Source organism: Adiantum capillus-veneris, chromosome 2 (genome assembly GCF_014529385.1).
Source record: "Adiantum capillus-veneris isolate H3 chromosome 2, ASM1452938v2, whole genome shotgun sequence".
Taxonomy (NCBI): domain Eukaryota; kingdom Viridiplantae; phylum Streptophyta; class Polypodiopsida; order Polypodiales; family Pteridaceae; genus Adiantum; species Adiantum capillus-veneris.
The window spans coordinates 160480259-160508208 of NC_140932.1; the positions used below are offsets into that span (position 1 = coordinate 160480259).

General features: G+C 43.6%; 1 protein-coding gene across 2 annotated transcripts; it reads left to right on the plus strand.

Moving 5' to 3' along the window:
- Positions 1-428: 428 nt before the first annotated feature.
- Positions 429-22852, plus strand: LOC147463964 (uncharacterized). Of its 2 annotated transcripts, XM_086492074.1 has the most exons (9): positions 429-549; positions 692-752; positions 942-1157; positions 1395-1610; positions 1857-2072; positions 2351-6394; positions 6466-6668; positions 17616-17660; positions 17754-22244. In XM_086492074.1, exons 3-8 carry the CDS (start codon positions 951-953, stop codon positions 17617-17619), a joined length of 4890 nt encoding a protein of 1629 aa, XP_086348200.1. In that variant the 5' UTR covers positions 429-549; positions 692-752; positions 942-950; the 3' UTR covers positions 17620-17660; positions 17754-22244. The 2 variants fall into 2 exon arrangements, with proteins under 2 accessions (XP_086348200.1, XP_086348198.1); XM_086492072.1 differs by lacking the exons at positions 17616-17660; positions 17754-22244 and adding an exon at positions 22251-22852 and having other exon boundaries at positions 432-549.
- The last annotated feature ends 5098 nt before the right edge of the window (positions 22853-27950 follow it).

The following is a 27950-nucleotide window of genomic DNA, read 5'->3' on the forward strand; positions in this document are numbered from 1 at the left end:
CTTATCAATAAAAGATGCTAAATCCAGAATTTAGTTGATTATGTAGGCTTTGGAGATGAATTGCTTCATTATCTTTAGACATAATTGCCTTTTTTTGTGAGGTAATTTGTGGAAAATTACATGTTAAGCATGCTAAAACGGATCTCAATTATCAAAAAGGAATAAAGATTAAAAAACCTTGAACAATCCAACCAAAATAGATACAAGGGTATTTTGGGAATTTTTGAAATTTGAGGGGTATTTTGAGAATTTCCACAAATTAGAGGGGTATTTTGGTAATTTTGCCTATTAATAATAGTAATAATAATCGACAATGATAGAAAGTTAGACTTAGCCCATCTCTCTCTCTCTCTCTCTCTCTCTCTCATGAAGCATTCACGGCCTCTCAAATTCTCAATGTTAGTTGCATTGATACGCAAATAATTATCTTGGGTTTATAGTTCCTCGTTAGGCGAAGCAAGAAAAAAACCTAAAGGCCGCGAGACTCTCTGTAGTTGGGGTCTTCTTGTGCTGCACGGCCTCTTCGTTCGCGCTCCTCGTCGCATTTCTGTGAGTGTTTTTGCTGCCCTTAGCTATGGACTTCGAGCTGTCAAGGTCTCTTTAGCGAGAGAGCGAAGGAGAGAGAAGCGGGGATGGACTGATTCTCTGGCGTAGCTCATCAAATCGTTCTAATTTCCACTTTCTTTTGCAGAGTCCATCTTGTGCCCTAGAAGTGAATAATGCTTGGACGTTTTTGCTAGGCCTCGTTGCAGGTAAGGGCTTGGTAATGATCGGCTGCGGTATTTTTCTTCTTTTGAGGATCAGACGTAGGTAGCCTTTGTGTTTTGTCTCAAAGAAATAGAGGTCTGTATTTTTAGACTGTGTATGATAGGTTGTAAATTTGATCATGTTTTCACCCCTCGCTTTTATGTAAAGCTGGAGTATGCTGTGGTTGATTGTAGGTTTATAAGATGGGTTTCGATCCGGAGTGCATTGTCCATCCCGAACAGGTTCCTGGTGAATACTATTGCCCTCTGTGCAGGCAGCTCGTTCATCCAGCTGAGGTACAGCAGACTCTTTGTGGACATCTATTTTGTAGACCATGCGTTCTGTACATTGTCGGGACCACCCGCTGCTGCCCTTACGAAAATCATCCCATCAATGAGGGTGACCCCAAGGTATTATTCTGTTTGCAAGAAATTGTCAGTTATTTTTGATGCCCTTGGCTACAATGATTAAACAAATGCCTTCTCACTCACTGTTGGCATGGAAGCTTTACTACTTTCTGCGTGTCATTACTTAATGCATGCTTGATATCTTTTAGTGACTTTTATAGCCAATGTTAAGTTTCTTTGTTCGATATGAATGCTGTTGAAGTTTACGGTGCTTATTTTTATTGCTATGACCTTTGGCAGAACCTACAGGAAACGAATGCGCAAGTATTTGAGGCCATTGGTCGTATTGCTGTACGTTGTCTGTTTCACAAGAGTGGGTGCGTCTGGCAAGGTTTGCTTTCCGAGTCAGCTGCCCATACAGCTACATGTGGATATGGAAATTCTCCAGTCTATTGCAACAGGTGTGGTGTGCAGATATTGCATAGGCAAGTTCAAGAGCATGCTCAGACCTGTACGGTAAGTATGAGGACTTCCTAACCAGTTTAAAGATTTGCTAGAGAGTTTAATTTTAATATGTTATGTCTATTTAATATGTAGTCTGCTTACAGCTTTGTTCCTTTATAATATCTTGTTAGGAATATGCTTCTCATAGTGATATTTTGTACACCCTTGAGTGCATGTTTCAGTTAGTTTGCAACTTGTCTGTAAAGCTTTGTTTGTTCAGTCTAGAAGGAAAGGCGCTCAAGGTTACATTCTGTGCAGGGTGTTCAGGTCCAGCAAATACCAGGAGCACTTGATCCCAGTCAGGCACAGGCACAGGCACAGGCACAGGCACAGGCCCAAGCCCAAGCCCAAGCCCAAGCCCAAGCCCAGGCCCAGGTGCAGGTTCAGGCTCAGCCCCAGGCTCAGCCAGGCGCATCTCAACAAGTTGTTCAACAAATTCCTGCTACCCAAGTTCAGCCAGGTTCTGCTGCACAGGTGCCTGTCCTCAATGTGTGAAGGATATGGGTCATTTCAATGTGTATGGTTACAGATTGTGTATATGTGGTTGCATGAGAAGATGCTCGTCTTCCCTTCTCCATAATTGCTTGCTCTGCTATGTACGCAAATGCCACCCATAGTCTTCAACGCTCTTATTTATTGTTAGTTGTTGCTCGTGTGTGTGTTTGTCTCATTATTACAGCTGAAATGCTATGTTTATCTTTACCTTCTTTGTCACTTATCGTCAGCTGTTCATGTGTTTGTTTGTATGACAGGTTCAGCCCAGCCAACCTCAGCAGGGGCAGACTGCAATGGATCAGTGGTATCAGCAGCAGTATCAGCAGTACTATCAACAGTATGAACAGTATCAACAGTATCAGCAGTATCAACAGTATCAACAACAGCAATTTCAACAGCAGCAGCAAGTGCCTGGAGCTGCAGCTCAACAGCAGTATATGCAAGCTCCACAAGTATACCCAGCACAACAACCTGTAGGACAACCTATGCCAACTGCACAGGCCGCACATCAACAAGCTGTACCCCAAACCATGCCAGCAGTTCAGCAGCATCCCCATCAGGCCTTAGCTCAGCAGCAGGCCCAACAACTTCATCCTCAGGCTGCCCATGTTCAATCCCAGTTGCAACCTCAACCTCAACCTCAAACCCAGCCCCAACTCCAACACCAACCCCAGACCCTTCCACAGCAGCAACCATTTCCTCAACAAGGGCATCCGCAGAATGTTCAATTTGCACAGCCTAATGCTCAGCCTCAAGCCCATCCCCAGCAAGTACATCTACAGCAAGCCAATGCTGCCATGCCTGGGCAGCCCCAACATTTTCAACCTCAGCCTCATATGCATGCACAGCAGCCTCATCAGTCTATTCCTACTTTTCAGCCACAACAGCAGCAGCAGCAGCAGCAGCCACATCCCCATCACACTCACGTGCTCCAGTCTCACCCACAACAGCAGCTGCACCCTCAGCAGCAGCCCCACCCTCAACAGCAGCCCCACCCTCTTCAGTCCCATGCACAGCACCCTCATGCACAACATCCTTTTCCGCAACAGCCCCAGGCACAAGCAGCACACTCTCAAATGCCAGCGCAGCACCAGGTTGCTCCCCCTCAAGTTATGTCTGGAGCTCATCAGTCTCATCAACATCCTCCTTGGGAGCATTCTCAGCATTCACAACCAGCGGGATGGTCACAAGATAGTCACCCTCACATTGCTCAAGCGGGGCCGACAGGGCATGAATCTGTGCCTCAGTATGCCCAGATGCATCAACCGACACAGGCACACTGGCAAGGAAAGAACTTACCAGGACATGCTGTAAATCCACAAGCCCATCAGCCTCAACACCATGGTTTCCAGCAGTCGATGCAGCCCCGTCCTGCTGGCCACATGCAACCTTCTCCCCAGACATTTCGACAGGGGGTCTTACAGGGGCCACCAGTTATGTCAGGTCAACCAGTGTCTGCTGCTGGACAAGGAGTTCAAGCACCAAAACAAGCACCCACTGCAGCTCCCTTGCAAGCAATGAATGGGCCTCCACGTAACCAGCAGGCACAGCCTTCTCAAACTCAGGAGAAGGCTCCTGGGACAACCCAACCTCAGCCTGGTTTGCAAGGGCAGCAGGATGCAAAGGATAGTCAAGTTGCAACTGCTGTTGATGGCAAAGATATTTTGAAGCCACCAGGTACTGATAATACTGACCATCTTGTAGCTAAGGCACCTCATAAGGTGGAGAATGAAGTTGAAGAACAAAAAAAGCTGTTGTTACTGGATTCTGGTGTCACGAAGGGTGGTCCAGCTGGGGATTCAAAGGATTCAGGCACTTCAGACAGTAAACAGCAAGCTCCTCCTGACAAGAAAGGCTCACAACGAGACTTTAAAGAGGAGAAATCAGAAGAAAAGGAAGGACAAACCCAGGCACCTCAGTCGCCCTCAAAAAGTACTATTGGGCACCCTCAATCTCCGAGTTCCCAAGGGCAGCAAAATACTTCACCTGCACAAAAGTCAAAGCCTGTGGTTTCGAGCCAAAATTCAACAACTGGTCTTCAAATACAAAGTGCCACTCCAGTGCAGCAAAAAGAGATTCTTGCACCAATGCAGCAGAAACCATTGCCTCCACAGGTACAAAACCCCCCATTATTGCAGCGCAGTCAGTTGGGTCCTGGTCCTCATAATCTGACTCCTCTTCAGTTAAATCAGGCCCATGCTGGCTTGATTCCTCCTGCATTTCATCAGCAGATGCCACCGATGCAGTCACATCTCCAGCATCAGCCTCCACAGATGCAGCCTCTAATACCACGCCCAGGCATGCATCAGCCCACACATCAATCACCTAATCAAATGAGGTTGCTAGATCTACAGGGGCAGCAAACACAGGAACCACTACTACCTAGTTTTCCACAGATGGCAGGGATTCCGCGACCCCGGGCTCCTGTTCCGCCACCGCCTGGGGCTGGTCCATTTTTCCCAGGCCCGAATCAACAACTTCAAAGTGCTCCACCACGCCCACCACCTGCGGAGGCTATGTTTGGAATGCCTCAGCTGATGGCTCCGCGACCTGGCATGTATCCAGAACAGAGACCGCCTTTAACAGGACCTACATCACAGCAGCAAAGTTTCTCTCAGGGAATTTTGAGGGATCAACCGCCTCAATGGCGTCCCAGTGGGGCTTCAGCTTTCTTCAAGGAGCCTCAGTCACCGTCCCATGCACCTTCTCCATTGACTCCATCACTCTTGGCTGGTGGACCTCAAAGAGCTTATTCTGAATCATCCAATCAAAGTTTCGTGCCACCGCCACCTCCAATTGATGCTGCAAGGCCTATGTCAGTTGACCAAAGTCGACATTTGATGGAGCAGATTGCTGCGTTTGAAAATGAGACTAGAAGTGGAAAGAACTTCGACCATGACAAGTTTTCAGGACCCAGAGCTGACGACTCTTATTTACTAGAGTCCCAAAAAAGATTAAATCAAAGAGCTGGTTTTAGACCAGACCCTCCTTTGCAGCATCCAGGTTATCGGGATGGGAGTCCGCCTAGACCATTAGATTTTGGGGGCCGTTTCCCAATAGTTGGCTCTACTGATATGCCTCCTAGAGCACCTCCTCACCCACCCTTAGACGTGGAAATAAGAGCCAGGACTGGCATGCCTCCCGATGTCTCTGGAGGGCGTGAGTTATTTTCTAGGCCTGGGTTTACTCCTGAGATTCCAGGTGGTCGTGACTTTCCGACAGAACTTGGTTTGTCTCATCGTAAACTGAGTGAATTTGGTGGCCATCGCAATGCATTAGAGGATATGGGTGTGAGATCTGGCTTTTCTTCAGACACTGCAGCTCATCTCAAGTACCCATCCGATGCTTTTCACCGTGGCAGATCTCCCGATTTTGGACCCAGACCTGGAACCTTGTCAGACATTGGATCCCGCCGCACACCTCCACATCCACCTTTTCAACTGGACAGTGAATCACGGCCTAAATTTCACATGGATATGGATTCAAGGCCCCCATTCCAACTTGATGCTGATCCTCGCTCTAAATTTAGTGACCTGGATTCTCGGCCCTCAATGCTAATGGATAATGAGGCTCGCTTCAAGCTCTCTTCAGATTCTGATTTCCCTCGCCCTCCTTATCATCTGGATAGTTTCAGGCCTAGGTTCCCCCCTGACAGTGAACGCCCTGGTCTCCATTTGGATGCTGATCAACGGTCAAAGTTTTCTCTGGACAGGGAACCCAGACCCAGATTTGATCCTGACATTGAAACAAGACGCAATTTTGATTTACGCCCTGGTTCTAACTTTGAGGAAAGGTCCCGGCTTGGGTTCTCATCTGAGATGGGATTACAAGGGCGGTTTCCTCATTCTGAGATGATGGCTGGCCGTTCAGAGGGAGTTGGTTTATCTACTGATTTTCTGGGGCCCCGTGGAGATAGCACCAGAAGCAGGTCAGATTCTATTTCATCGATGCGCAGTCCTGGAAGAGATTCCTTGTCTCTCCCTCCCAGAAGAGATGCTTTTGGCTCAGGTTGGAGGGAGCCTTTTGGGCTGCCAGGGCATTTCGATTCTTTACATGGAGGCCCTCCTTTACATTCTGGACCAGATCTTGGACGTGAGAATTTCAGGTTTGAAGATTCTCGAGTCAAGGGGCTGGATGTGCATCCAAATCCTCTTTTACATGAATCTGTCAACCCTGGAAGGCCTTTTCTTCATGCTGGTCGAGGCCATTTTAAGGGTGGTCCAGGTCCGGGTTTCCCTCATGGGTTTGCAGGGCATAGGCCTCCTCTTGGTTCGTTGAACGGCGGTCCTCCATTTAACCCTGTAAGTAAGTCTTGTGTCCTCTGTGGGTAATCTCCTGTGAACTGGCTTCTTATGGTGTTTTTCCTTTGTAGGGCCCCTTTAATGATGATGCAGATCGCAGTGACTTTGGAAGGAAGAGGAAACAAGGAGGAAGTTCAGGGTGGTGTCGTATATGTCGTGTTGATTGCTACACTGTGCAGGGGCTCGAGGAACATTCAAAGTCCGAAGAGCACCAGAAGAAAACCTTGGACTTGGTCATGACTATCAAGCAAGATAGTGCAAAAAAGCAAAAGCAGTAAGTGCATTTTCTTTGGCTTTTTTAATACATTGTTTTGTTTTAGGCTCTTTATGGCCAGCTTCGTAGGGTAATCATTGGAAACTTCTGGCTTCAACCAGGTGCCTTCTTCCTTATTTGTTTTACTATGCCATTTCATCTTGCCACATTTTTTTTCTGAAAACCCTTTTTTTGGTTGATTCTCTTTGCTATTGTGACCACTTTATATGATAGTTGTCCGGCAGTCTAGGCTTTGTTCCCGTTTTTATCACTGCTTGAATTTGATTTTGAACACCTATATGTGATCCTTGAAGCTGAAGCACCAAAGGGAATGTAAGGGAGAAAAATCTGGACATTGATGTAGAAACAAACATGGGAACTGTAGAAGCCTTCACCATTAAGTGCTTGGATTCTGAAATCTGCTACACTGCTGCTTTCAAGCTCTGTAAAACAGTACAGCAGATAGTGTAGAGTACTGTGACACTTTGCGACCTTATAAGCTTCGCACCTTAGAGGATTACTTTTGGTATATGTTATGTAGCTTCATGTAGGTTGTCCCTTGTCCTGTATTGAATTTAGTGCAGTCGCGAGTTTCTTTAGTCTTCCTTGTGTTATCGATTGTGTGATAGTGACTTTTTTTCCCTTTTTTTTTGGGGTGCGCTTGCGGGTAATGCATGCAAGTTCTTCTTTGTTGTTTGTTTCACAAGGTTGCTTATTATCCTAAGCTTACTTGAGCAAGTAATCTATATGCTGGTCATATTTGGAGCAAAAGACCCTTTTGCATTTTGTTTATCTTTACTTATTATTTTTGCTATGTAAACTAGAGTTGTATGAGTGGCTAGCGCTACATGTGTATTTTGGGCCAGGCTCTATGTTGATCGTGAGGGTATTCCATGATGAAGACTATGAGGGTTTGGCATTATTTGATGTGTAGTAAATTGACGAAGGTGAATAACATGCATTGTCTAAGCATGAAACATGGAGTTCGTGGATATGCAAGTCACCTTGGGACACTTCTCTTGGAAGATTCTAAAGTGGTAGATTCTCCAACTCGTCTACAGCATGTTTGAGACTACCCAATTGTCCGTCACGAAAGAATATTTCTTCGTCTTTCCATGCCAGCTCATACGTCAGCTTTACACTACCGTTAAGCTACATACTGATTCGATTTTTGAGGTCGTTCATCTTGTCTCATACGATGATTTTGGAGGTGTGTGTGTATGTATGTATATGTATGCATGCATGCATATGCACGTGCATGTACATGTGCATATATATCAAATTTATATACCTTACTCTACATACATACAAACCTACAAATATATGCTTTACAAACACTAGTCGTGATAAAGAAAAACTAAAAAGTTGGAGTGATTTTTCTAAAAATTGTTCAAAGTTGGGCCAAAAGCATTAGACAAGATGCATCTATAGTGAAAAGCAAAAGGGTCAAAGGGATGCGTATCTAATGTCTTTGAGGTGTCCTGGGAGTAGCGCTGGCTTGTCTTGGCCTCTCACATTGCGAGTTCATTCCGTTGTGCTGTGGCTATCTTGTCCATTTTTTCCAGAGCAGGAGTTCTTGGCTTTGTCAGTGGTAGGCTGATGATTTTTTAACAGCATGTGCTTGTAAACCGTCTTGTCCTAATGTTCTCATGGATAAGGTAGGCTGCAGTAAAGTAGCAAACCACTAGAGCTAGAGACAAATAACAAACAAATGTACAACTCACAATTAGAGACAAACAACAAACAAAATCTAGTAAACCATGACAATTAGAGACAAAATAGTAACTAACTGTCATAATTGACACTTGCACAATTTAAATGGGGAGACCACCACTTGGCGGAGAAGCATTGCCCTGAAAAGTGAACAGTGATGAAACTGTCAAAACACGCAATCTACATGGGAAGACCACCTCTTTGCATTTTTACTTGAAATTTGCTGGCACGGAGTGTTGGTACCCTTCATACCCACTGAGGTGCATCAACTCAGCCTCAACTCTGCGTTCAAGTATTTGGACCTCTGTTCAAGTGTGCGAACATGAGGGCTCTTACTTGTTCTCTGTAGCCTTCGTTTGTTCTAAACCGCCACCGCCCCTGTGGGTACTGTAACAAACTTGGACACTCCAAGTCAAGAATCAACCGCGACAACACCAAATAACCACTTCAAAACAATTCACAGATCACAATAGATTTGCACTGGCCCGGCGGAGTTCCGTGCCTAGAGATACTGGCCCCAAAGACTGGCGCCCCTTTCGGTATTTCTTTTTGTATTAATCAATCATCAAAGTACAAGAGAGCGGTTAGGGTTTCACTCTCAGACTCTGCGTCCAGATGCTCTGAGAAGTGAGGCCCTCACCACTAATTTAAAGGTTACAAGGGATGCCCAAAAGCAGAGCCCCAAAAGCTTTTAAAATCAAAAGCATCAGTTCTCTCTCTCTCTTAGAGAGTCTTTTCTCTTTTTTTTTTTAAAAAGCAAAAGCAAAATTCGCGTCGCTCATCATTTTCCAATTTTTTTTTTAAAAAAAAAAAAATAATCCGCCTCCGCGATTTCCGGAATTTAGGGTTTTTGGCAAAAATTAGGGTTTGCAGGAATTTTAGGGTTTCTGGCAGAAATTAGGGTTTCTGCTGTCCGCCACGTCATCACTTTGTGACATACCCCCCTCTTGAAATCGACCGCGATTACGCCTGCAAAACCGACAAAAGCCATAAACCGTCTTAGCAAACACTGACTGTTAGTACCTACGTACTAGGAACACACATCTAGCACATGTACAAAATCGACAGTCACATCACACGACATCACAGGACATCACCAGACATCACAGGACATCACATGACATTCAACATTCATTCGGATCTTAGACCATGATTTATCGGCAATGTAGCTAGCAATCACATCTAGGTCCAATCGGGACCTCATCGATGTCCGATTGACTAACCCCTATTGCAACCATGTCTATTCGAGATCAATCAGACCAAAATGCTGCAGTCATTTCGGCTATCAGTTCCTGCACTCACAAGAAGTCAAGAACAAATCAGTATCATAATCAGGAATTCCATTTCATAAAGTCATCCAGCAGAATACTGTCAGCTCTCAGTATCCCTGAAGCTCAAAGAGACATCAGTGACTTTAGTATCAAAATCGAGGCATCTGTTGACAAAGGAGTGCAGTGACTCCCCTCTTGTGCATCCCACTGCACCAGATCTCCGGCCAAGCTGAATCCTGCGTTCCGTTTGGAGTAGACTATGCTAAACCAAAACATCGAGGTAAAGTTTCACAATCCGAGGAGTATCTGCTAGGTCCTCCTCCTCCATCCACTTCGCATCAAATGCAGGAAAGTTCTTGAACTTAACCAAGAACCGCCTTCGGACTTTACCTTTCTTCGTATCATTATGTGCCAAAATCTGTTCAGGAACAAGGATCTCCTCGTTTTCTTCCACTTTGGGTTGCTCATCAGGCTCCCCATCATCAGGCACATCACCCTTAACAGGGTTCAAGAGACTCACATGCAATGCATTGTGAATCCTCCAAGTATCTGGCAGTTTCAATCGGAAGGAGACATCATTTATCTTGTCAGTAATCTGGAAAGGTCCGTAGTATCACATACTAAGCTTTGGAAAAAGCCTCTCCTTTCCCTTTTTTTTTTCTTAGGCGTGCCTTCTCAAAAGTAAGAGCACCCAATCATCCTCCTTCAGTTTCCAGTCGCGACGATGGCGATCCGCTGCCTTTTTCTGTCGTTCTTGACACTATGAAAGTCTCGTGAACCTTGGCAAAAGCCGTATCCAAATCTCGCGAATATTCATCCGCTTCAAATTTCTAATCTTTCGTGCTCAGGAAGGATGGAACCTTCGCAGCAGTTTCAACAATCTCTCATGGCGTCTTCCCCGTCGAAGAGTGTATCGTGTTATTGTAGGCAAATTCCACCAAAGGTAAGTTCTTTTCCCATTGAGTCTTATGATGCGAGATACAAGACTTCAATAAATCTAAAATCACTGAATTGGCAATCTCAAATTGCCCGTCAGTCTGCAAGTGGAACGATGACGAGAACTGCAACCGCGTGCCAATGTTCTCCCAAATTGCCTTCCAAAACAAACTCATAAATCTAGGGTCTCTGTCGGAGACAATCGTCTCAGGCGTGCCATGTAATCGGAAAATCATCGTGATCATTCTGTATTCTCGGGAGATAAAAAAAAAATGAAATCCATTTCAATACTTTCCCAGGGGCGGGTGGGTATGGGTAAAGGCTGTAACAATCCCTATGCTTTATGCCTGTCAAACTTGACCTTCTGGCATACCAAGCAACTGCGCACAAACTCTTCCACATCCTTCTTCAGTCTCCACCAAAAGAAATCTCTCTCTACCCCTTTCATGGTGGTAGCAATGCCGCGGTGACCCGTAAAAGGTGGACAGTGGCAATCAGTCATAACCTTTTCCCTCAACGGCTGTGTAACGCACAACATAGTCTTTTTCATCAAGTAGCCTTCCCGAAGGGTGTATCCAGCTACTGTCTCCCCATCCCGTATCCGTGTGAAAATATCTTCAAAACCTGTATCTGTGGCATACTGATCGACCATATCCTCGAAGCTCCTATGATGTATCGCGGAAATAGCCAGAACCAACGGTTTCCGAGACAAAGCATCTGCCACCACATTCTTCTGTCCCTGCACATGGACAATCTGGAAGTGGAACTGTGACAAGATGTTCACCCACCGCATCTGCTTTTCCGAAAGCTGCTTCTGTGACAAGAAGTAGCGCAAACTCTGATGGTTTGTAAAGACAGTAAAATCCGCTCCGAGTAGGTAATGCCGCCACTGAGTAAGAGCATGGATAACCGCCAAAAGCTCTTTCCCATAGATCTGTGCTGTCATCTTCGGCCTAGAGAACAAACGGCTCTTGTAAGCTATGACATGGCCTTCTTGCATCAAGACCGCACCCAGACTACGACCACAAGCATCACAAAATACTTCAAATGACTTCTGCAAGTCCGACAAAGTCAAATCTGGTCCTGTAGTCAATTTCTCTTTCAATGTCCGAAAGGCAGTCACCTCTGTGGGTCCCCACGAAAAAGGTACTCCTTTCTGTGTCAAGGTATGCAAAGGGGAAGCAACCTCTGCAAACTTTCGTATGAACCGCCTGTAGTACGAACACAGTCCCAAGAAGCTTCTAACTTCATGGACATTCCTCAAATCGGGCCAATCACGGATAGTCTCTATCTTGGCCGGGTTCATTTGCACTCCTGTTGTGCTGCTGACACAATGTGTCCCAAAAAGTGTATCCATGGTAGGAAAAAATTCACTTTTCTTTGCATTAATCACTAGCGTGTGATCTCGTAATGCCTAAAAGACTTGAAGCAGATGATCTCTGTGTTCTGCCTCATTCTTCGAGAAAACAATGATGTCGTCAAAGAAAGTGCCAACAAATAGCCTGTACTCTCGAAAAATCCTGTCCATCATCCGGTTAAATTTCGCAGGAGCATTGGTTAAGCCAAAAGGCATCACCAAAAACTCAAATAACCCAAAAGTCGTCCGAAAAGCTGTCTCGTAGACATCTCCTGGCGCTATCCTGATCTGATGATATCCACTCTTCAAGTCAATCCTGCTAAAGCACGAGGATCCCTGTAACCTGTCGAGTATATCATCGATCCTAGGAATCGGAAATCTGTTCTTGATGGTGATTTCGTTGAGAGTGCTATAATCGATGCACATTCTCCAAGATCTGTCTTTCTTCAAAACCAACAACACTGGAGAGCAATACGGTGAAGTACTAGGCTGGACAAGACTCTTTTCCAAGAGGTCTTTCACTGAGTTCATAATCTTTTCATTCTGTACTCGGCTCACACGATAAGGTGGCCGATTCGGTGGCGTGCTTCCAGATATCAGATCAATGGTATGATCTTCAGGCCCTCTCAAAAGCAATCGGCATGAGCGTGGAGAAAAAAAAATATTGGCGTTCTTTTCTTCAGGTCAAAACATATTCAATCTTTATCCATTGTTCAGTTCTCCCAAAAGAATGAGTAAGAAAACTGAAGTTCATCAAGTACAATCTCTAAGCCCTTCATTTATCAAAGTCGCTTTCTCGGCCCGGTAGTCAACCACGGCGTAGTTCTTGTGGTACCAAGGGATCCCGAGTAGAACGTCACTCGCGTGCCCTGAACACCCCTATCATTGCAAACAAAGTTTGCCAATGCTCGGTGTAATGGCAACATCCCATCCGGGTGCCAGTCGAACTACCTCCGCCTGTGGCGTCAGTCTGTCGGGCGTAGTTCCAAATCGAGCCGTCAATTCCAAGTGAAAAGAAGTTGGCCTTGGCTCCTTCAAAAGAGCTTCCTGATCCTTCACTTTGCCCCAAAAAAAAAACGGCAAAGTTTGTACTTTCATTCATTTGATTCGGTGCAAGTCCCACGCCATGTGGTACCAATTCTGCTTTTCTATCTGCCTTTTCTGCCACATTCCTCAGCTGCTCTCGAACTCTCAGACCTGTCGTCGTCTTTATCATTCTGTTCTTTCTGTGCCTTATTAGGGCACTTTGCGGAAATATGTCCATGTTTCCCGCATCCAAAGCACTTCCCCTCTCTGATGAAGCGAGCTGTCTCCTCAGGAGTAAGCTTGGGTCGTGCATCCTTTTTTTTTCTCTGGGTTGCTCTTTTTCATTCTACTTTCATTCCCAGAAGTCTGTTCGGCTCGTTGTGTCATGGCCTCATCTGTGGGGTAGGTCAGACTGCCAGAGTGAATGGCAAAGCCCCGCTTCGCATGACTCATCAACTCCTGAATAGAAGCTGACTTCTGTTCCAAGCAGTGATCTCGGATCTCTGTAGGTAGACCCAAGGTAAACCGCTCAATCTGTTCTCTGAACGAGATCTTCTTGAATGAAGAGGCGGGTAGAAAAGAGCTCCAGAATCTTTCACAATAAGAATTCACTGTATCGCTCTTGGTCATCCGGAGATGGTTCCAAGCAGCTCGTATATCTCGCTCAAACTCTTGAGTCAACCAAGAAGAAATAAAAAGCCTCTTGAATTTCAGCCATGTAACTGGCACAGTCTTGCTTAATAGAAGCGTGGACCACCAAGTACGAGCATTCCCCTCAGAGTAAGAGGCAGTTCTCCGAATCTTGGAGTGCTCTGAATAGCGTCCTCCCGCGAAAGCGATGTCAAACTGCTGTATAAAAGACAAAGCCTTCGAAGCATCTGAGTATCCTGAAAAGTATCAAACTTGATCGAGTGGCCACCTTCCTTAAACTCTCGGACTTTCTTGCTGTTATCTTCGAGAAAGTCATACTGGTTGGCTTTGTAAAAATTCTTCTTGTTCGCATAAAACTTTCCGTCATCGGAATCTGAGCTGTCTGTAGACGAGTCCTTAGTAGAACTGTCAGTCTCTGGGCGAGATGTAGCCTTCTTTGCCTTTTTCTTGCCCGTTCCGAAGCTTTGTGTCTTGCTTCGCTTTTTGCTTTTTTTCTGTCTTCTTCGCTCTAATCCGAGGAGCTAGAAGAACTGTTAGAAGAAGAAGAAGAAGAACTGGGTACTCCTTCAAATCGAACACGCTTCTTCCGTTTCTTTGCTTTGTCGAATGTCGACTGACGACCCAAGTATCCCGGGAAGTCAGTACCTTTGTTCTGCTTTTTACCGTGCTTTTTGCCTTTCTTTTGCATGTCGAAAAGCTGAGCAATCCGTGCATCAACCACGTTCTCCAGTTCCTGCTCCGTATATTTTCTTGGAGGCAGAAGGTTTCTTGAGAGCGGGTTTCGGGAGTGGTGTTGTGGTTCTCTGCCACTTCATTTGTACCTCTTCCAAAGAGATCTGGTTCATATATTTTGCCATCTTCGGGTCCTTGGCAAAATTGAGCATCATCTTTGTTGCATCGCCGATCAACTGGCGACGCTCTATCTCTCGCCGCTCCGCCTACGTAGGCCAAGGCGGGCCATACTCTTTGTCTGAATCTTCGTTGTGATCCCAGCCCGCATCTCCAGATGCAGAGGGAGTCGACTGATCATTGCCTGAAGCCATAGGTGCCGCGGAAAAAAAATTTCGGGGATCGGATTTCCCGTAGAAGAGAAATCGGCCGTGCTCTGATACCACTGTAACAAACTTGGACACTCCAAGTCAAGAATCAACCGCGACAACACCAAATAACCACTTCAAAACAATTCACAGATCACAATAGATTTGCACTGGCCCGGCGGAGTTCCGTGCCTAGAGATATTGGCCCCAAAGACTGGCGCCCCTTTCGGTATTTCTTTTTGTATTAATCAATCATCAAAGTACAAGAGAGCGGTTAGGGTTTCACTCTCAGACTCTGCGTCCAGATGCTCTGAGAAGTGAGGCCCTCACCACTAATTTAAAGGTTACAAGGGATGCCCAAAAGCAGAGCCCCAAAAGCTTTTAAAATCAAAAGCATCAGTTCTCTCTCTCTCTTAGAGAGTCTTTTCTCTTTTTTTTTTATAAAAAAAAAAGCAAAAGCAAAATTCGCGTCGCTCATCATTTTCCAATTTTTTTTTTTAAAAAAAAATAAAATAATCCGCCTCCGCGATTTCCGGAATTTAGGGTTTTTGGCAAAAATTAGGGTTTGCAGGAATTTTAGGGTTTCTGGCAGAAATTAGGGTTTCTGCTGTCCGCCACGTCATCACTTTGTGACAGGTACTCACAAACTAGCCAAAAAACCAACTTCAGAAGCTGTTTGAAAAGCCCCTTGGGCTTCAACTTAGTTCAGAAGAGCTTTTAATTTTCTAAATTCCAGCTGCTTTTTAATTCTGCATGATGGTCTATGTTGGAACTTTTTGCCCACCAAAAAGAATCTGCGAATTACTTGTTCTGTGGATGCTTCTCTCTCTCTCTCTCTATAGTTTTTCTTTTATAATTTTTGTTACTCAGACTTTGTATCAGATCCACCACATTGTAACTTTCTCTCAAAGGTCACTTTGGCCTTTTCTCTCTCTCTTTCTTTGCCTCTCGCTTTTTGACTGCATCTATTCCTTTCTTTATCTGCTTGACTTCCAGCTGCTTTTCTGCTGTGCAGGCCATTCAAGGCGATTCTTTTGCATTGCTGCGAAGTGGCAACCCTGCCAGAGTAATTATTAGCTGTTATTGTGGCACTGGCAATATGCCCTGCTGCCAGATTGCCAATCGGATATGGTATCATCTGTAACGGCAGTGCCATGTGACACTTCATCAGCTCTGTACTCTGCACCTGAGAATGACCACTACCATGCCATTTGCATGAGACAAGTCTCACCACCTTCTATGCATCTATCCCTCCTCCTCCACTCTAATTTATATTCTTCAACAAGTATTCCACATCTTAGCCTATTTCCGACTATGGCGCTTAATGATATACTAATTTGTCCTCGTCATCATCATGTTCATCTCCAACAACGTGAGTGCAAGTTTATTCGTCAAAGAGCTCTGGTTCCACACTGTACCGTTCCCATAATCTGGCACAATCAGCCACTCAATCACCTACGATTTCCTGTCTGCTGGTGGCCAATGGCCATACTTAATTGGCTTGTCACTCGTAGTTGCCATGTCAGTCTCTGTGAGCGAGTCCTCCACAAGCCGGGCTACTGCCAGTGGTCCCAACTTTTGCCACATTGGCACAGACCCAGTGTTTATCCTGGGCTATCCAAGTCAAGACATCAGTTGGCTGCTTCCAGACTTTTACTGTCATCTGCCATGTGACTGCCATGCTATCAACTGGTGACTTTTACTCGTGTTTACAGTGGGTGATTTGGTCACTAGAGAAGCTTATCGTAATCAGAAAAGTCGGAGGAGTGTAAAGTGACAAACCATATGTAGACTGGCTTTTGGTTGCTTTTGGTCTCTGTTGCTATGGGGGTAGTGCACTGAGAGGCATGTTTAGGTTGCCACCTTTCATTAACGACAAAAGGTTTGGGATGTTCATACTTACGTCTGAAAGTTGGATAGCCTGTGCTGGTTGGACTTGTTGTCCATGGAGTTGATGGATCATTTGTCATTTTCCTGTAGCTGTCATGTAGATCTGCCCTCTCGTTAGAATACATTTTTATAAGTCTATATTCTTAGTACACTCTTGTTCACACAGTAATCAGGGAAAAAATTCCAGATCAGAGCTGGCTAATTGCCAAGACCCATGTGCTACTCCTAATTCTAGAGGCTGTAATATGTTTGACCTTGCTAAGGCCGTATGTTTATAGGAATTGGGGGAGAGGAAATGTGCGGTGACCATCACCAGTTTGTACAGAAAACCACAAGGCCTTAAAACTTCAAAGGCCATGCAAGAAGTAGACTAGTCATGATGTGCTTTCATTTCAATTGGGTCCAGTTGAGTGTGCACGTGCACTTGAGGCTGGTTGGAAAATTTTGGCTTTCTGCTCGGTGTTTTGTGATTTCAGTTTCTGACTGACGAACAGGTAGCACAAGACAGTATTTCCTTCCACTCTTAGGCAATCTGGCTCGAGTTAGTTTTTAGAAGGTTTCTTAAACTGGCAGTCTGCTAGGTTTCCAGGCTAGATACTTAATTGAAAATCTTAAGTATCCAGGCTGGATACTTAATTGAAGATCTTAAGTAGATGGTACTGGGTGTGCTACTTATCACATTGCACTGTCAGTTTTACCTTGTCTAACAGGCATAGCCTCAAGTTTATTCTCTCGTGAAGTTTGTGTTCCTTGGGCCTGCGAGTAGGGTGAATAGTTTTTGAAGATTTGGAGATGTTCTCAGACCCTCAAAATGCTGGGTCTTGAAGTCTTCAAATCTGCCAAGGCTGGAATAGGTTACACCACTAACTACTCTATGCTGTCATTGGCTCTCTCTTTTCTGTGTCTTGTTAATCACTAATTGGCTGTATTCACTAGCTACATATGTTCCTTGTGCATAGTAAGAGCCGTTGATCATCCTATCAATTTCGTTATCAAAAATTTTAAAAGGTTTCAAGATTAATACAAAGGGTGATAAGCCTTGACATTTGATGGATGTTGGTCCACATTCTCTTTTTCTGTTGTAAAGGTAATACTGCCCTGGAGTTGTTTTCGAGTCACGTGCAGACAAAAGGTAATATGGCTATGTTAAAATTACTAAAGGTCCAGAGTGAGGGTCTTATAACGAAATTAGGATGATTCACATTTAAAATTTCCTTTTTGCAAGGTTTTGTCGCAGCTTGTCAAGCAATGTGACAGCTTATACTCGTGAAATATTCATGAAGGGTCTTTCATCAATTAGATTGAGGTAAATTAGCAGGTGAGACACATTCACACTCTACAGTGGGAGAGGGGATTATACCTTTGTTAAGATCTTTGACCTCTTGTCGAAAGCTTATTTACGGTGAAAGGTAAGCTAGCCTCTCTGTACTCTTTGCATTTACATTTAATGCTGGAGAGTGGGCAATCTTTATTAACATGTTCTTCTCTCAAAAGTTAGTTGTGACACACTTTATGTGAGGCGTAATTGTCCCAGTTAAAAAGTGTGGAGGCAAATTTATTGGCTGATATGTGCATTTAAATAGATGAGGGTATCCCATTGACAGTAAAGGTTTCTTGAACTGGCTCTATGCCATGTCCCTGGCTTTAGCAAATCTTTCTGGGCAAAAGTTGTTCTTTTGAACTAATGTAATGACGACTTGGGAGCTCCCTCATGGCTGGTTATCGATCATATGGTGGATGACCTTCGAGAATCCTTAGTGTGTGTGGAGCACTTTTAAAACCCTTATTTTGGGTGGCTGATTGAAGACTGTGGTTGCACCTCTTTCACCAACAAAACATTAGGTGTATGCTCTAGTGTATCATTTACAAGCTTTAGACAAATCTTGGGCATTTATGAGAAGCTGGTGTGACTTAGGAATTAGCTTTGCCTAGTTATGATACTGGCCGGCCAAGTCTGCTTTTAGTGGTTATCTTCTTTTGCTGATAAGCACCATCTGGCTGTAGTGCATTGAACCAGACCTTTGTTAGGCTAGAAGCTGTAGGTCTTCATGTGCGGTTTAAGATGTCACTTTTAGTTTATCTAGTGGTCTCTATATGCCACTGGTTGTTCCCTTTCGTGCTGATCGTTTCTGGTCTCATCATCATGGCTGACCTTTTATGTAGTCGTTGCAGGGCTTGACCAAACAAGTCTGTTCCCTTTCGTGCTGATCGTTTCTGGTCTCATCATCATGGCTGACCTTTGATGTAGTCGTTGCAGGGCTTGACCAAACAAGTCTCAATGTTGATTCTTATGTCATTTGTTAGCAATTCATAGACTCGATCGACTAAAAAATATTCCATGGATAGTCTTTGGCTTGTGACCTTTTCAGCTGATTCAAATTCCAGAAGGTTTTTGCTACAGAGAGCTATAGGTGTCAAATATATGTATATTGGGAACATAATGTTGATGAAAAAGGGGCAAAGATTTTAGGAAACGGGTTTCATTTAGGCTTTTACTACGGCCTAGAAATGGGGTTGGGAAAGCAAGTAATGGGTTGAGTTACGGCTGAAGAGCCCTCCATGTTATTTCTCAAACCTATTAATAAAATCTGAATTGGCCAAGAATGACACCATGACCTTATGTGAGGTAGCTCTTTAGAGCTAGGATTTGTCTCAACAAGTTCTATAAACAGACACAATGTTGTACTTTTTCCTTGCTAGGATCAGGATGATGCTTGCACTGAAACCCTTTATTTGCAAACAAGCAATGAGCATCAAATAGCTTACAAAGGCTTTGGGAATCAAGAAATGTTTCAGGGTTATGGGCTCTAAAACTTCGAGAAAAAATATATATGCGTCCTGACACACTTTAATAGAGACGCATGAAACTTACAGTTAGACGATTTTGCTGTCTCAGAGGTTTTGGCAAGAGTGGGGCGTCTATAAAATAAACTGGTCTTAAAAGAAAAGATATCAGTATTTTGACCATATTGGTCACTGGACTTGTAGAAAGTAGTACGCTATCGTAGATCTAGATCCAGAATTCTTCACTCCAGAAAGCTCTGGGACGTGGCCAGGCCCGACTTTACTCATTCCTTGATGAGCCGGTAAAGGTACCTTCTGAACATCAGCTTTTATTTTGCTGTAAATGGCTGTCCTATTTGCTATCATTACAGACTCTGCATGCTTACAAAGCTTGTAAAGTCTGGTATACAGAGAGTCATGCTTATTTCTTCAGCAAAATATGTCACATCTATAGAATCTACGAGTGAGACTTCTACTGCCTCTGTTGGTGATTCAGCCAACGGTCTATTAAGAAGAACGTTGGGACATGAGCACTAATTTTCCTATAAAAGGCTGCTGTATTTGCTAGCATCACAGAATCCACATGCCTATGGGGCTTGTGACATTTGTTAGTCACACACTTTTTCATATGAGTCATACATAAACGGGTTGGATGGGTGTACTGTCTTGCTGGTGACTGCCATGAGTCAATAGCTTGTGCTCTCCTTCAAATGTAGGTTTTGATACGATAGTAAAGTTTATGAAGGTGTACATAAGACATATGATTAATGTATGCTCAATTATGAGTGTGTGTGGTGGTAGTTTTGGATACCTAATACCATGAGATTTTAACTATCAGTTTTCTTTATAACTTATTTAGAGCGTTAGCTACTATCAGCTAGGTAGTATTAAACAAATGTGGGCCCTGGGGCCAGGCTAGGCATCTATTAGCTGAAAGGTTTCTCTCCTAATTAGCCGTACGAAATGCGCATAGTAAAGAGCCTCATCCATAAGGTTGACTGCTAAATGTCGAGTCTGGTATATGGCACTGGGAATTGAAAAGCTACTTGTTTTGCCTGTGATCTCTGTATCTTCATCAAGAGGATTCTTACAGGTTTGTGTGATTTGGGCTGTTGTTTAGTTATGCCAGTTCCATCTATGTAGTGATTACAAGGGGCGTACATAATGTAGCGGTTTTGTACACTAGTTGCCATAGTATTTGCAAATTTGGTTGTGCACTTAATTGCAATCAAGGCTTTTTACTTACAAATGTGATACGTGTTGTGCTTTGACTTATCCTGGCCTTCACTTCAAAAAGGATGATGGCATGTCTGAGATGCACTAACATGTTATCATAAGGCACCTCTCCAGCTTAGTTTGCAGGATGCAAGACATGATCAATAACTTTACCAGAGAATGGGCAATAATTTTACCAGAGAACTGGACTTGAATCCCAAATGCTGCAGTCTCCTGGCATTTTATCTCATGTAAGAAAGATGGATGTCTGGCATTCAGTGGTTGGGCTTATTTACCTTTGTAAACTGGTTTAGCAGCTCTATCCTCACAAGCTTTAGGCAACGAATTTGCTTAGGTAAACTGTATGCTTCCCAGCTGGATTAAAACTCCTTTACGTGGTTTTTTGCACGAGAATATGTTGTTGTAATTTCTGAGGGATCGTGTAATTTGCCAGTCACCTAATCTGTCAATTTCAGTGCATTACTGTGGGATCTTGCTGACTTTTAAACCTGCTATTGGAGAGATGCTTTTGGTGGGTGCGTGATTATGTTTCTATGGCAAACACACAAGCTGGATTGTGTGCCTCCTCTACGAAAAGTCTTCATTGCCTTTAATAGTAGAAGCTATGTTCACACTACTTCCTGTTGACTTGACCTGTCTTCGGTTGAAGATGTTTTTTTGGCGAGAGCAGAACCTCTCCCGTCACCATGTTAGGGTCTTGCCAGTTGAGTTGACCAGTCTCGGGTTGAAGAGCAGATTCTTCCGGTGACCATGTGAGGGTCTCCTGTTGTTAAAACAGACGTGTCCCGTGTCTTGCACATGAATGTACAAGATAATATGTTAGGATTTTCGTTCCATGACCTTGACGTAATGAAGACTGACGATACTTCGTTCAAAGGACCAAGGATGATACCCAAAGACTGTATCTGCCCAAAAACTGAAAATTGAAAGAAGAGACTTTTCTGGAATGGCTTTGTTTATACTTAGCGTTTGGGACGATATTGCATTTTTTAGGAAACCCCCCCTTACAAAGTACGTATGCTATTACTCTTAATGATTCGAGAAAACTGGAACAAGCATCCTTTTTCCCAAGAAGATTGGAGCAGGTGCCCTCGTAAAAAGGTTACCCAATGTCCGCAATGTGAGTGGATGTCATGGCTGGTGTTGCCTTGAACTAGAGAATTTTTGGCTATCATGTATGTAGTGTTGATTGGCTTTTTGTTTGGACCTAGCAAAACAAACTTCAACAGTGGCCGACAAATGAGGGACAATGAAAAATTCCAACGTTTGAGGACCACATTGTGGCGAGTGGCTATGTGGAATCATTGTTTCACGAATTCCGGATTTATTGGAAATTTAGCAGTTTGAACCTCTATACTTATCCACGCTTTTCGGGTCTTAATGTACTATTGGTTTCACTGGAAAATAAGCTTTGATATATGTGTGCTTCTATTTTTTCAGACGGATTTGTGTTTGGTTTTGTGGTACCCTTGACTGTTGTTTCTTTTTGCTTTCCCCTCTGCCCTTTTTCAATTAGCTGCGGCCTACGTTGTCCTCTTTTTTGACTTGAGCAATGGCAGATACTCTGGAAGCTTCTTCCGAAACTGTGGGTTTCTTCAGAAAGTTCTCTAGTCGACCCCAAACAGCTGACACCAGGAATTTCTGTTCTGGATTTGCTTGCTTAATCATAAAAAGGATTGCTGAGGCCTTTTGTGTTTTGCAGGTCAAACCAGGCGGAAGCCCCAAAAGAATCTCCCAAAAAGTCACCAATAAAGGAGGAGAAACCAGTAAAGGCCGAGGAGGAGGAGGAGGACGACGATGACGATGACGACGATGACGGGTCTGAGTCAGATTAAGTGGGTTTACTCTGTTGGGAGGTTGTCATGAGGATGATGATGGATCAGAGTTGGATCAAGTTGGCTCACACTTTGATGGAGTCTCTTTTGGCAGTGTGCATGTAGTAGTTGAATGGGCTAGGGTAGCTAGTTGGTGCGTCTGTTACTCTTGTCACGTCAGTCTACTCTGTCTTGACATTATCTGTTTTGTGGCCTCTTTTCTTTCCTAAACCTTAATTTTTTTTTTTTGGGCTGTCTGATTAGCATTTGCAATTTCAGTATTGGAGGGAAGGTGGTGCCCAGTGTGCTGGTCATTTGTGCATATGTGCTGTTTAAAGTAGTGGTGGGAAAGGATTCTATGAAGGCTCTGCTGTATCGAGGTTCTTGAGTAATCAGTTTTATCTCCTTTCTGATTAAGTCTTTCCATTTTGCCAACCTCCAGTGAAACAAAGTTGTTCAACCATTTTTAATTTTCAAGAGTTGTTCAAGAGTAGCGAACCATCGATGTGATGTAAAGATTGATTGCGTGATGATATTTCTCGCAGCTGGAGTGCAGTCACTCTTTTATCTACAGTAGCTTGTCCCTCCCTCTTTCTATTTGTAATTGTGCACATATTTGTGCTCCACAGAAAGGAGAAGAACATTCAATGATTTCTTAAAAGAAGGGAAATTTAGCTTAAGCAAAACAGTGAAAGAAATAAAAGCTCAAAAGCCCATGTCATACCCTTTTCAAGTTCTGATGACACCTGATTTCGCTGTCACTAAGTTTTAAAACTGTTGCATTTTATAAGTAGTGCTTTTGCTTACAGTTCCATGGCACTGGTTAAATCACCATTGACGAACTAAATTATAACTCTTCAATGATTATTCTTTCCGGTAGAAAACTATGGTTGCTTATATCTGCTGTGGGTAAACTCATCTCAAGCTAATCATGTTTGGCAAGGGGTGAATTTCGTGATGTAAATGCTCTCATTTATAGCTCCCTTGTGTTTTAAAAGTTGTGGTTTACTAGAAGGTAAATGAGATGCCAGCTAATCCAAGGTACTAAAGTACTTTGACTTGTGCTTCATTTTCTGCCATGCTAAATGTGGTCCGTGTACACAAATATGCATTCCTATCTCTCTTCAGCAACTTATTCAGTTTGCTCGCTCCATTTCTGTACCCTGTGAATTGGGTTTTTCTCATTCTTCAATGGTTAATGATTGAATTCATTTTTACCATAAACTGTTTTGGGGGAACATGATGTGAAATCTAGCTAGCTCCCATATTACTCTACATTGGGAGTGTTAGTATGGTGTACTACATTGGTGAAGGGTGTCAACAGCTTATCTAATCTGAGCAGATCACTCTAGAGTCTACAAACTCGGCTCTTTGAACAGGTTTGTGTATCTGGCCTTGATTATGGTGTAGGCTGCTCATCTATGTACACAACGCGCTTCACTTTAGCTCCTTACCCCCCTCCTCCTCCTCGCGTAAAATGTGTATCCTTGCATCTTTAAGGATCTGAGCTGCTCTGCCATTCTTGATCTCAAGGAGAGGTGATCAACCTCGGGCTTGAGAGTCTCTTTCCTAGAGCCATGTGGTAAGAAGTCATGTATTTGGGTCTCTCTAGGAATCCATCCTCGTGAACTCATCTTTTTAGTATAGTATCTTTGGATACGGGGTTAGCTTGGGTGATATCGATGTCTCTTATATCTTGCTTCAAGGCTCTGTTCCTCACACATGTGAGGTGGATGCGTGGCATGTTTGTCATTCTAGAGTGATGGGAGTGGTTCATATCAAGATTCTTCTTGTCGATGTGTTAACTACTGTATTATTGGGGCATAGCATGATCCTCCATCCCCTTCCCCATCCATTTTTCGGCAGCCTTGAAAGGTCTCTATGATACTCAATGAAGTGGGGTTTGTTTTACTCTTTTTAGAAGGCAAATGGTTGGCCTCCACTATCATGGGTGGTGCTGATGTCATGAGGTATTGATGCTTTGTCGTGTCATGCACGCCATTACGAGTACATGTGGTGGCTCTATTTGTATCCACTAGTAGGCGGCTACATTGGTGCCCATATTGCAACTCCGTAGGTGCTATTCTAGACCTCGGAGACTCGAGAACCAACAGAGCATAACATGAAGCGGAGTACTTTCCAAGTTGACTCTATTGCCACTCCACGTGTAATGCAATCGGCTACCTCATCTATGTACAATGCAAATAGTGTGGGGGAGAGTTGGCATCTTGCTAGCCATGGTTTTTGATATATCTGCCCAACATTGGACCCTCCCAAATACTCGCTTATATAATGTATAAATGTTCCATGTCATACTTGATGTTATGCCAAATCACTATAGGCATTGGAAGAGCATCTCTAGTGGCACTTTATGAAGGGCTTTGCAAAGGATCAATTAAGTTGTCTCTTTCTCACTTTGGCGTGGCCAATTAAACATCTCATGATGAATATGTGGCTGATGGGAATGGGATTGTGCTAGCTAGGAATAATGCACACAAGTGAGTATAGACTAGATTGTTACTCGAGCGAATTAGGCTCCAAGATTTAACTTTTGACTCGTAAACACGATCTTGAGTAGTTTGCTAACCCATCAAAAGCTCACCATAAACAAGAGAAATGTAATGCAAACATGGAATGAATGTTTATTGATGAAATGAGCTTTAAGTAGCTCTACAACCTTGCACCACTACATGTAGAATAATTCCACCTTTTCTCTCATTGACTTGTACTCTAGTGACCCTAGGACAAAGCTCACACCTTACAATCTTCCCCTCGCGATTTGGACTAGGATAATACATTGAAGATTCTAAGGATGACACAATATCCACACAAGATGTCAATATATATCAACTAAGGATGGTAGATCCACAAAGGATGACAAAAATCCTCCCCTAGAAGAGAGGCTACAATCTTCACCGTATGTTATTGTAGTAGACAAAGTTGTTCTTACTCTTGTCTTCTTCTTCTTCTTCGTCCTCCACCACATGAGCCGATCCTCTTACAGGTTTTTTGCCTTTGTAAATTTTTTTGTTGTTGCGGCCACTGTTGCGTTCTCCACTCATGTTGCCTCCACTTAAGTAGCATCGAGGAGGATGCCCCTTCTTACCATATTTGTTGCAAGACTTGGTGTGGCAATCCTTTGTTACATGTCCCATTCTCCCACAATCCTAACATTTCTTTACACTTGATAATGACGTTGAATATCATCTTCTTGGTGATGATACGACAAAAGCTCCTCCTGATGATGTCGATGTGCCGTTTTACTTCTTCTCTTTGCTTGAAGAGAATTGATGACGTCTTGAAATGTTGGAGCTGGTTCTTTTTCTTCAAGGATGGTGAGACTAAGTGAATTTGGAGGGTGGACGTGCACTTAAAAGTACGGCCACTTTGTCATCTTTTGGTACCTCATAGTGAATGTAAGTAAGATGTAGAACAATGCTCTTAAGCTTATTAACTAAGCTAGCAATATCCTCCCCTTCAATCATAGTGAGCTTGTAAAGTTGTCTTTTGAGATTGACTATACTACTTTTAGTCCTAGCTCCAAAATTGCTCTCTAGAACTTGCCAGGCTTCATGTGCATGTTTACATTCGTCTATGAAATGCACATAATTGTCTTGCAAGGAAGTGACGATAATTCCTAGGCTTGTTCATCTTTGCCTAAATTTTGTGCCTTGCTGTGAGCGCAGATGCCCTAGTATGCACTTCATTGGCTTTGCCTTGCTGCTTTAAGGTTGTACTGATAACATACCACAAACATTTCTTCATGAAGTATCCCCTTCACTTCGTCCATGTATGGAACCCTTCCCCATTGAACTTGTCTACTCCCTTCTCCCCCACTGTGCTAATAGAAGGGTCTTAGCTTAGGAGACTCTCCTATGCAGTGTCTACCTCTTTACACTAGCACAACTATGAAATCATCACCAAAAATGTAGATTATGATATATATTGTAAAAAACTGCTGTGCTTGGTTGCAAAGTATTTGGAGTAAGTTGTGTGTGTGTGTGTGTGTGTGTGTGTGTGTGTGTGTGAGAGAGAGAGAGAGAGAGAGAGAGAGAGAGATAGATTTTTTCCCCTTTAGTGAAGCTCTACCCCCTTTTCGAAGCTCCTCTTCATCGTTGGTGAAGCCCCTATTTACAAACGGAAGTAGCCCTTGCTTTGCTTTGAAAACCTTGAAGAAGGCCTTTGAATGAATAAATGTGAAGCTTCTTTGGATGCTCGCAAGAAGCCTTCGAAATTTGTCGGTTGAATTGATGCTCGAAGGAAGTCTTTACGTGTCCTTGAAAGGCTTTGAGAGCTTTTGGAAAACTCCAATGAAGGCCTTGCGCTGAGGGTGTTGGGCTGCTGTTGCTCTCTGCTGTAGGAACTGCCCTTTGGCAAGGGGGTTGGAGCTTGGCAAAGTGGGGAGCAAAGGGCAAGCCGTGGGAGGGCGATCCTAGCAAAAACAAACAGTCAGTCTTCGGGTAGCAGGGTCATGATGGGCAGCCTTTTGGACAGGCACGGGCAGACTATGCAGGGCACCGAGCAGCACACATGGCTTCCTGCGGGCTCCAAACTTTTTGCGCGTGAGCACTTTCTTGCGGACCTGACCGAGGATTCTACTGCAATTGATTGCCTGCTTCAGGTCCGCTCATGAGCCCACCTTGAACCCATGACCCACACCAACAGTACCATAGCCAAGTTAAGCTAGCCAACAAGGCTATTAGCTTTGATCGTCAATACACTTCTAATATAATAAATCTAATCTAACCTATGCAAAGCTCCACACACCAAACTCTCTCTCTCTCTCTCTCTCTCTCACACACACACACACACACACACACACACACACACATTTTTGGAATGAAAATGGTGAGATGTTTGAAGGAGCTTCGGGGTTCGGAATGGAGTGTTCGATGAGTCTATGGAAAGCTTGCAATGAGCACTATTTCCACACATAAAAATTGTAAGCAATAGGTATGTGCGATGGAAATAACCGAGGGATTAAAACATTGAAAAATCGATACCAAAAGAAAATGCAAGAACCTACTCAATGATGCTCAATTAGAGAGCTTATTGGAAGAGAAATCGGAGGGGGAGGTACACTACATGAATGCAACGATACACTAATTGAATGCAAAGAACCTACGTCTCTTAATCAAGCTTAACCTAATTGTGGAGAGTAGTGGCTCAATGAACTTTCACCATGAACTTGCCCACACATAGCCTATTCATGAATTAATTAGAGAGAAGAGAAGCCTAACGGAAATAATTATTACATTGTCACAAACCTAGCTAGCACACCAAAGCTCTGATACCACTTGATGGGAATGGGATCGTGCTAGCTAGGGTGGATGAAAGACAAACATAATGCACACAAGTAAGTGTGTCTAGGCTAGATTGTTACTCAAGCGAATTAGGTTCCAAGATAGATTATCTTGGACTCATAAACACGATCTTGAGTAGTTTGCTAACCCATCACAAACTAACCATAAACAAGAGATGTAATGCAAACATGAAATGAATTTTTATTCATGAAATGAGCTTTAAGTAGCTCTACAACCTTGTAGGTCCACTACATGTGGGAGAATTCCACCTTTTCTCTCTCATTG